The following is an 11,049-nucleotide window of genomic DNA, read 5'->3' as shown; positions in this document are numbered from 1 at the left end:
GGCTCCAAAATCACTGCAGATGGTGTTGCAGCCATGAAATTAAAAGGCGCTTACTCCTTGGAAGAAAAGTTATGACCAACCTAGATAGCATATTCAAAAGCAGAGACATTACTTTGCCAACAAAGGTCTGTCTAGTCAAGGCTATGGTTTTTCCTGTGGTCATGTATGGATGTGAGAGTTGGACTGTGAAGAAAGCTGAGCGTTGAAGAATTGATGCTTTTGAACTGTGGTGTTGGAGAAGACTCTTGAGAGTCCCTTGGACTGTAGGAGATCCAACCAGTCCATTCTAAAGGAGATCAGTCCTGGGTGTTCATTGGAAGGACTGATGCTGAAGCTGAAACTCCAAAACTTTGGCCACCTTATGCGAAGAGCTGACTCACTGGAAAAGACTCTGATGCTGGGAGGGATTGGGGGCAGGAGGAGAAGGCAATGACAGAGGATGAGATGGCTGGATGGCATCACCTACTCGATGGAAATGGGTTTGAGTAGACTCCGGGAGTTGGTGATGGACAGGGAGGTTTGGCGTGCTGCGATTCATGGGGTTGCAAAGAGTTGCACACGACTGAGTGACTGAACTGAACTGAAATGACATTTAAATTGAGAACTATAGTGGAGGAAAGAGCATTCCAGGCAGAGGAAACAGCAATGTAAAATCCAAGGGGAAAATGGATACTGAAAGATAAAAAGACCACCAAGATGGATGGAGGACAAGGGAGGATGGGGTAATAAGTTGAGACAGCACAGGCTAGGTCATGGAAGACCTAGATGCGATGGGAAGACATCTCTGGATTATGATGGAGGCAGAGAAGATGGAAATGACAGCAGAATAGACATATATTTTGGTGATAAAATTATCCAGTTTAGCTGATGGGCTGAATATGGAACGTGAGGAATATGAATGAATCAAAAATAGCTCGAGTTTCTAGCTTGAATAAATGGATAGTTGCAGAAGACGCAGAGTTGGGTGGGTGGGAGTGGGGGAAATATGATTTTGGGTGGGGGGTAAATAAAACATTCTACTTTGTACATGCTAAGTTTAAGGTGTCTATGAGACATCTAGGTGCAACTGTAATGTTAAGTAGGTGAATGCTAGTGTAAATTGGAGCTCAGGTCTGGGTTATCAATATAATAGGAACATCAGCTTAATAATGGTAAATAAGTTAATGGATTTGGTGAAAACTCCTAAAGGAAAGTAAAATAGTGAAGTGGGTTCTCAAGTAAGCTTGAGGGATATTAGTACTTATATTTTAGTTAATATTTTCACTGAGATCTCTAAATCAGTTTGAAACAACTAAAATATCTTTGGGTTTCCCTGGTGGCTCAGATGGTAAAGAATCTGCCTGCAATGCAGAAGACCCAGGTTCGACACCTGGGTTGGGAAAATTCCCCTGGAGAAAGGAATGGCAACCCACTCCAGTATACTTTGCTGGAGCATATCATGAACAGAGGAGCCTTTTGTTATAGATGTATAAACAGGCCAGCTTATAAACAAATCTTACCTAGTATAGTCATTAGCAATCTGTCCTATTAAAACACAAATCAATTCTATTTGACAATAATAATCCTGTGACAATTATCTAGTATACCATATAGATGGAAGAATAAAAACCTCTCTCTCTGTATGGCTATAGAATGATCTCCAGAATGTATTAGTAAGTGAAAAAGGCAGGCAGACTACTGTATGTAAGAAGCTACCTTTAATGTAAGAAATGGGGGCAGGAGGATACACATATTTATATTAAAAATTGTGAAAATAGCTACCTGTGTAGGTGGGAGGCTGGAGTACAGAGGACAGTAAAGCTAAATTTTGTTTGATTTAAAGATTTACTCTGGAACTATGAAAATGTATACAATTATATGACAAAATTAAATTCAAATAAAAAACAGTAATACCTAAAACTTAAAAGCAAAATAAAAAAGTGTTTCAAGTTGATGGCTTAAACACTGAATTATTTTAGTGACTTTAAAATAATATTCAAGGAATATATCATAATTTTTTTAAAAAGTTTTAAGTCTGAAACTTAAAACTTTTTAATAATCATATTGTTAATATTATGACTCAGGAATTACACATATAGTATGTGCTTATTTTATATATGTAAAGTCTGAAATTATGTTAATGTTATTAGGAATGAAGACTTTCAGCATAGGAGGAAAAAAACGATTTAAAAAGGTCAAAGAAGTTAAGTAAAAATGTAAAATCTGAGTTGAAACTATCAAATTGAACTAATGATGTCTATATTCCAAAAGGGGGAAATATGTTTCCTTTATCTGGTCACTAAGAAGATCTCGAAACAATGACCAGCTAAGTTGAATACACAATTCTAGCATCCATAGGAGGCCTAAATACTACTTCCCACTAGAAGGAACCAGGGCTTTTGGAAGGCTGGTTCCAGATCTGGGCCAAGAAATGTGTAAGGATAACCTGGAACAGCTCGTACCAGGAAGCAAAGAATCATTGAAGGTTATTGGGGTTGTATTAAAAAGACTCAAGACAATAAGAGGAATAGGCTCCTCCTAGCTAAAGATGAGACAATTTACACATCAAAGAGTAATAACTGACTTAAGCACAGACAAGGGAGTATTTCAAGTGACTTTAATATATAGTGATTTGATTTGACTGATATACTTAGTGGGATAAACCCTAAAGATAAAAGAGACAGTTCACAAGAATCATACCTGGTAGCATTTGTACACTTATATTCAGACTGCTGTGTATTGTGAGATAAAGCAAATGAGCAATTATGTGCTACTCTTAACATTCCCAGTGTTTTTGAGAACTGGGATACTCAGCACAGGAGAATGGAGTTACCATATAAAAGAGGTTAAGTATAAACCCTGTAATCCTGAATTTGATGGGGAAGTGTCAGTATAAATTCATGATACAGTTTCCTTCAAACATACAAACAGAAAAGCATATATCCAAATGAGCTCTGTCTACCTAAAAGGTGCATACAGCTAGAAACAATCCTCAATCTTGGGACAATGTGCATCTTTAATATTATAGTCCTAAAATAAAATATCATTTACTCTAAAAGGAACCAGAGCTTTTTGGACAAATAGCTGACTCCTGGCTTGGAACAGAAAATGTACAAGATGAGCCTGGAACATCTGTCTTACAGCAGGGAAGCTATATGAGACCATTAGGCTCATGAAATAGATCTCAAGGGCCAACTTAAATAAGCCCCCGTTGGTCAAAAATGGGACAATTTGAACATCAATAAGAATAACAACTGCAATAAGAGAGTAAAATATATCAAGTTTAAATCCATGTGCTTGTGGATTTAAAAACTAAAAAACACAAACCTTATTTGGTCACCTGTGGAGTCTGTTATGGAACAAACCCATTATTCTGAAAACTGATCTATAAAGGGGAAGTATCAAGTATATTTTCTACTTTTCTGTTTATACTCTACTTCAGAGTAATCTACTAGTTAATGAAAAAAAGTCATTACTTAGAAGAATTCTAGTTTATAAATGCAGAACGAATGACAAACTTGGAATACTACCACTTCACATCACAGTTCCTAAAAAAAAAAAAACACAAAAGATATCAGAAGAACTCTCCTGCCTCACAACTCAGACCACAAGTACGGAATAACAAAAGACACTGTGCATCTTTCGCATGTTAGCAATGGAACCCAGGGATTCCAGAGATAGGAAACGGTGAGCCCTATGATTATCCCAGGTTACACACCAGCTTGAAATAGCTTCCAGTCTGCAGCATAGGGAGGCGGAGCCGAGGAGGAGGCTACTGAACTCTCAGTTGTCAGCAGAGCTGACAGTCCAGGGAGAACAAGGCGGCAGGGGTTTGCAGGACAGAATACAGGATGGAACAGGAGCCTGGAGAGAGAACTCTGGAGACTTGCAAAAGACCCCCCCTCCAGCATTCAGCTGAATACCAATCCTTGCACTTCACAACTACCCAGGATCACCAAAGAATCACCAGGAAGGATGAGAGCTATCATTCTGAGCCAGAAACAATATCCATGCCCACAGGCAGGACAGAAAACCTCTTGAGGCACAGGTCATCTGAGAGAGCACTCAAATGGGTTTTGCCTCAGCACTCAAGAGTAATTGCTCCTAGAATGAGAACTGCTCTGGTTTTAAAGCAAGATGTGAAAGGAACAAACAATTTCCAAATAGCTGCATTTCCCAGGACAAAATTCACAATATTAGGTATCCAATAAATTACTAGGACTGCAAAGGTGCAAGAAAATAAGACTCACAATGAGGAGCAAAGTCATTAAATAATCCAGAACTGGTGCAAATGTTAGAATTTGAAGACATGAAAACATTTATTATAACTATATTTCAGATATTCATAAAGCTCATTAGAGACATGGAGCAACCTGAAAAAGAACAAAGAAGACTAAAGCTACCTGATTTCAAGGCTAATCAGCTAAATTGTGGAAGAGGTAGAAGCAGGAGGGAGGGACTGTGAAGGGGCACAAGGAAACTTGTGGAGGTGATGGGCATGCCGTTTCTTTACTGTGATGGCCTCACAGGTGCATACATGAGCCCCACCTTATCAAGGTGTATACTTTCAACATATATCGTTTATTGTATATCAATTATACCTTGATTAAGCTGGGGTGGGGGAAAAAAGATTTAGAAGATATTAGGTAAATGCAATGTGTTAATCTTGTTTGGATCCTGATTTGAACAAACTAACTAAAAAAAATTATAAATACTGAGGAAATGCAAATACAGACTATATATTGATAATATTAAGAAGCTGCTCTTCCTAATGTTTGATGTGTTAATGGTTTCATGGTTACGTCCAAAACGTCTATCTTTAGACATAAATACTAAAGTATTTATGGTTGATGTGATATCAAAGATGTGCTCCAAAATAATTCAAGGTGAGGGAGGAAGTGAAGAGAGGTCTAATTGTAACAAAAATGGCCATGTGTTATTGAAGCTAAGTGGTGGGCACATGGGAGTTCATGTCTTCCCTCTTTTCTACATATTTAAAATTTTTCACAACATGAGAAAAAGAGAGGGAGAAATGAAAACATGTAACAACACCTAACTCTACCCATAGTAAACCTTATGAACATCTTGTATAGGCCCTGTTTCCACAGTAGTAAAAAGAGGGAATTAGATTAATATGTACATTTTAACACTGTTCCATTTCCTTTACACAGAGTAAACTTCTGTTTTAAAATGGAGTGGACGATGATTTTTAAGTAAAAGCAATACTGTTCTAAATCCTAACTACATCCAGGGAACATATTTTTATTCTGTGATACCTTATGTAATGTGTTTGTTTCATAAATATGAATAGATAGAATTAAACATGCCCAAAAGAAAAAGGAAAAACTTTAGGAGGAAAATAACACCGCTAGCCTGAACACTCCTCACCGTCAGAAGTTTGGTAGTGATACCAGCCTCCACTACGGCCTTGTGCATGGCACGTAGGGTATCCAGCTCTGGAGCAGCAATGAACACAACATAGGGCATGAACTCGGATGTCCTCAGCACTTTCAGGGCCTGTGTAGAAGAAAGTTGCAAACCAATTTATATAGGATTAGAATCTGAATTATGTTACCCTAAATAATCAAAGTCCACCTGCCCTCTTCCTAAAGATAAAGGACATAGTCTAACACCTGCTCCCCATCCCCTCACCTCCCTTCTATCCTTCTGATTCCATATAGTGCTTTCCTAAAATGGTGATCCATTAATTTTGTTCTGATTTCAGTCTCACTACTCTTTGGTACCCCTGAACAAAAAAAAAGTATTAATGATCCCAAATCATTAAGAATGATATAAATGCTTTCTATGTTAATTGTAGAATTCTGTTAATATTGAAAAAGCAGAAATAATTTCAGTGTCCGTTAACTGGAGAGTGGTTATATAAATAATCATATATCTGTACTATGAAATATCATGCAGCAATCACAAAAAAAGCTCTATAGTACCTAACACGAAAAGATCTTCAAAAAATACTGCTTAATGAAAAAAGGCTAAAGAATCTGTATAGAATTTTTCCATTTATGTATATAAGAAACAACAAAAGTAGAAAACCCATTACATTTTCTAAATATATATATTTTTTTATTTAAAGCATACTTAAAATGACAGCATGATATGCACCAAACTATTAATAATACAAATCTCTGAGTAGGGAAAGGGGATTGGGTTGAGTGTAGAATGGTGGGAAGGGGTCAGTAAAGGACACAGAATGAGAATGAAATGAATGGGATATGTGTGTGAATGTGTGGGGCTGTGTGTGTGCTGGGTGGGAAGGGGTGTGACTCAAGCATCTATTGCCATCCAAGTCTCTGCTGACTAATGGATTAGAGATTTAGTAAACTAGCTGTAGATGCATAATAAGGTTCTCTATCGCCCCAGGTAATAGAGGAAAGGAGATATCCTCATAATCTGAAGACAAAAACTCCACAGGAACTAAAACTTAAAAAACAGCTTTGGAATTCATACAGCTTACTTGTGGGTTGACATCCAAAATGCAAGTTCTTCCAGTTTGGACAACTTCAAGAATGGAGTCGATCTTGGTTCCGTAGAGGTTTCCTTCATATTCCCCATGTTCCAAATACTTTCCAGCTTTAATATCAGCTTCCATCTCAGATCGTGACACAAATTTATATGCTTGGCCATCTTTTTCATCTTCCCTTGGTTTCCGTGAAGTAACTAAATAACACAGCATTGAGAATTTGTACAGAGACAATGCAATGTATTAAAATATAAACCAAAATGTACAGGGTAGCTTAAGACTTTTACATTTAGTGCAGGGGTTGACAAACCATAGCCTATGACCAAATCTTATTTTTGTAAATAAAGTTTATTTACAAAACCTGTTTGCTTCTTATTGTAAATAATAATACTTCTGTAAAAAAGTTTTACTGGCACACAGCTTTGCTCATTCATTTTATCACCCATGTTTTCATTCATTTTACAAAGGCAGAATAGCTGCTGCTGCTAAGTCGCTTCAGTCGTGTCTGACTGTGTGTGACCCCATAGACGGCAGCCCACTAGGTGCCTCTGTCCCTGGCATTCTCCAGGAAAGAATACTGGAGTGGGTTGCCATTTCCTTCTCAGAATAGCTGTGGTACAGACTAAACGGACTACAAAATCTAAAATAAAAAAGTTTACTGACCCTGATCCACAGAAATGTTTTAAGAGGTAGTTTCCAATATACAATTTACATCCAAAAAATATGCTTTATAAAGTCAGTTTGAAACTTGAAATATATTTTACCTAGAAGCAGAGCCCTAACTTGAAATTCCTAACTAAGGTAAGAGCAATAAGTGTGAAGTCAAGTCACTGTCACTCAGTCGAGTCGACTCTGCAACCCCATGGACTGTAGCCTACCAGGCTCCTCCCTCCATGGGATTCTCCAGGCAAGAGTACTGGAGTGGGTTGCCATTTCCTTCTTAAGTGTGAAGTATATTGCAAATGAGTGTCTTTTCTATCTGACCAATACTCCCTTTCTGTTAAGGAGTATTAATTTCTTTATACTTTAACACTGCCTAATTGCAAGTCCAATAAGTGAGCAAAGTTCTATTCTTAGTTGGTATTATCAATTTTCTGAAGTGTAGTTTTACCCACAAATTATCTGTCCTTTATTTCACCCTAGTACCACACCTTTCTTCTGGCTTCCTTCTACTTGACATTTCCAAATGTTAATTATTTTGTTTTGCACCTCAGTGGTAGATCTAGCCACCTGGATGTTACTATGTTCTACTTTCTCTACTCTGACCTGAAGTATTCTTTCTGAGAGAATGAGAGAGAGATCAAGTCAAAGATCCTTTTATCTGGTATTTGAGAAACATACAACTCCTTTGCAACCTGGCTGTGCTACGAACAGATAATTATCACCTTTCAAACTGTTGTAAAAATGCAGTTATGTACTCTCTGCCAACTTGCTAGAACTCCCTAGGAAGAAAGGTAATTTGTGTACGTGTGTGTGTATATTCAAGTTTAACCTTAATCTGAGTTTGGCTACATCAGATATATATATAAAAAAATTCTACTTCTATTAGTCAAGTACTTACACAAGCAGAATATCTGAGGAAATCATTAACTATATGCAATTAAAGTTAGAAAGTAAACAGATGAAAAAGTGACAGTTAGTATTTGGACTATTTGTAACAACACACCAAGAAAACTTTTATAAGAACAAAACTTTAAGTTCAAGCTCAGTAACAAGGGTCTAATTGATAAATGAGATCATTATGTACGAGACAATTCCCTTTTTCCCCTGCTGTTTTCTGGCTCATCCCAGATTACTGTAGAGAGATTTATGAAGTCACTTAAAGAGCTTCAAGATGCCATAATGACTTTTCATGTTAAAAAATGTGTAATCTCTAAGGTTTCTGGAATTCTTTACCAAAAGTGGTATGATAAAATTTCAAAGGCAATTTTAAGTTCCCCAACTACACACATGCTAGGACTTGGTTTAGTATCTGTGAAGATAATTTTAGAAGAGTATGACTTTTGTGATGCACCACAGTGAAACCACACATAGAAATGTGCTGCTTGAAATGGAACGTACAGACACACACACTGCCTCCACCACTACCTCTATCACGTGGAGAGAATCTCACATTATTGGGGAAATGTTTTTGGTTTACAAGTGAATTTTAACTATAATACCATTCTCTAGTGGACACACACACACAATCTAAATTGCCACATAATTAAGTCTTTTTCCATTTTTAGAACAGAGAAATTAGATCAGGGTGACTTAACTACAGCTGATTCCTTAGACTTTTATGGTAACTAATAGATTGTTTAGCAAAATTCTAATCTTTAGCAGCTCTTCATATAGTGAGGAAATAAGCAACAAAGTAACATTTGTTAACTATTCCAAGACATAGTAAAGAGAAAACATAATTAATAAGGCAGTTTAGCCAAGAAGATGAATAATTTTTAATATTTTATTTTAGGATCATATAATACATAAAGAAAATGAAATCAACTTAATCTAACAGCAGTATTTACATCCTTCCCTATGAGACCTTGCCATCCAGACCACCAGACAATGTATCACAAGTTAAGGAAACTTGTCACACTTAATATTTTTTTGTATGTGTTAATTCTGAAGCTTAATAAAAACTAGATGTTATATAAATGTGAATGATTTAAAAAAAAGTAAGACACACCAACATCATGTAACGAAATGAGAGTTGATGTATGGATATACATACATAATTCTATATAAAAATTCATATATGAATATTTACAGTTACTAAAAATCTGTTGAAAGGTAAAATAGTATATCTTTCTGTAAATTAATTTGGCATGAAGAAAGCAAGATGAAATAAATATATTTATACTTCTATGTATAAATCCCTCTCTACATATATATCCTTTGGTTTACTAATTTTACATCTGAGATTTACATATACACAGTTTAGTTACTTGTAACAAAAATGCCACCCAAACCATGCAAATGGACGATAACAGAGAGGGTTAAATAAAGCATGATATACTTATATACTAGAATATTAAGAAGCTAATATGATTAATTCTTAGGGTTTTTTAATCATGATAAAATATATATAACATAAAATTTATCATTTTAACCATTATTAAGTGTACAATTAATTGGCAGTAAGTACATTAACACTGTTGTGCAACCATTACCATTATTCATCTCCAGAATATTTTAATCATCCTATACAACAGAAACATAAAAAAGAATTACACTCACTATTTAATATTCTTAGAGATACAGCAGAGATAGTTCCCAGAAACAGATGGTGCTATGGGAAAAAAAAAATTAAACAGGAAACAGAAAATAATCCTAAAATGAAAATTATGACTAGTTGTGATAAACACTGATGAGATAGAAGATAAAGAATTCAAGGTAATCTTTTAAAGAGTAGAATAAAAAGATAAAAGGCTAGACAATATACAAAGTAAGAGACAAAAGAGATAAATCCAGGATGTTCAACATCTAGCTAATAGAAATTCTAGAAAAAGTCAAAACAGAAAACAGAGAGAAATCATCGAAGAAACATAATTCCCTAGAATGGAAGAGCATGAATTTCTAGTCTGAAGAGCCACAATCATCAGCACAAGGAATAAAAATAGATGTACACAAAGGCACATCATTATTATAAGATAATGAAAACCAACAAAATAAAAAGACTCTGAAGGAAAATCAGGTCATTTATGAAAGAACAAAAATTAAAATGATGTCCTAGACTTCTTAAAAGACCCTGATGCTGGGAAAGAATGAAAGCAGAAGGAGAAGAGGGCAACGGAGGATAAATTGATTATATGGCATCACTGATTCAATGGACATGAACTTGGGCAAATTCTGGGAGATGGTGAGGAGCAGGGAAGCCTGGTGTGCTGCAGTCCATGGGATCTCAAAGAGTTGGACATGACCTGGTGACTGAACAACAGACTTCTTAACCAAACTGGATTCAAGAGTAACATCTTTTCAGTATTACAATTTAGACTTTCTATTCTCAATTAATCAAATACAGGGCAAAAAACATACAACTTCAAACACAAAGATCCAAAAATTAACATCCATACACCATTTCTTGTCAAGTTGCAAGTGATGTGCCGCAGCAAAACAATGCAATAAACCAAGAAAGAAAAAGAATGGGACCCAGGAGCCATAGCTTCAACTCAGGACAACAATAAAGGGAAACATCCTTACGCTAACGTGGGATAGACAGAGAGGAGTGTGTGTAGTCCTCACTGAAGCAGGAAGACTGAGGCTTGTGAGACTGAGGTCTCCAAGAAAAATGCGTGACTTACCGAATAAGCCAGTCTTTGTTTTAATACAAAACTATATGCATGAATTATGACAGAATTCATGCATATAGTTTTGTATTAAAACAAAGACTGGCCCAGATAATCACGATGGTGTGATCGATCACTCACCTAGAGCCAGACATCCTGGAACGTGAAGTCAAGTGGGTCTTAGAAAGCATCACTACAAACAAAGCTAGTGGAGGTGATGGAATTCCAGTTGAGCTATTCCAAATCCTGAAAGATGATGCTGTGAAAGTGCTGCACTCAATATGCCAGCAAATTTGGAAAACTCAGCAGTGGCCACAGGAC

The 11,049-nt window shown here is 36.3% G+C and overlaps 1 protein-coding gene across 4 annotated transcripts in view; it reads right to left on the bottom strand.

Moving 5' to 3' along the window:
- The window catches only part of MPP6 (membrane protein, palmitoylated 6 (MAGUK p55 subfamily member 6)), a 136,093-nt gene that overhangs the window by 8,595 nt on the left and 116,449 nt on the right, over positions 1-11,049 (bottom strand). For all 4 annotated transcript variants that reach the window (XM_010855366.1, XM_010855364.1, XM_010855365.1 and 1 more), the window contains 2 exons: positions 6,452-6,654; positions 5,368-5,496 (listed from right to left, as the gene is read on the bottom strand). In XM_010855366.1, coding sequence (XP_010853668.1) covers positions 5,368-5,496; positions 6,452-6,654 — 332 coding nt within the window. The remainder of the gene's footprint in view (positions 1-5,367; positions 5,497-6,451; positions 6,655-11,049) is intronic.

This window comes from Bison bison, unplaced genomic scaffold (genome assembly GCF_000754665.1).
Source record: "Bison bison bison isolate TAMUID 2011002044 unplaced genomic scaffold, Bison_UMD1.0 scf7180017864364, whole genome shotgun sequence".
Taxonomy (NCBI): domain Eukaryota; kingdom Metazoa; phylum Chordata; class Mammalia; order Artiodactyla; family Bovidae; genus Bison; species Bison bison.
Note: the sequence above shows the minus strand (reverse complement) of the source record. Positions and strands in the feature narration are given on the sequence as shown.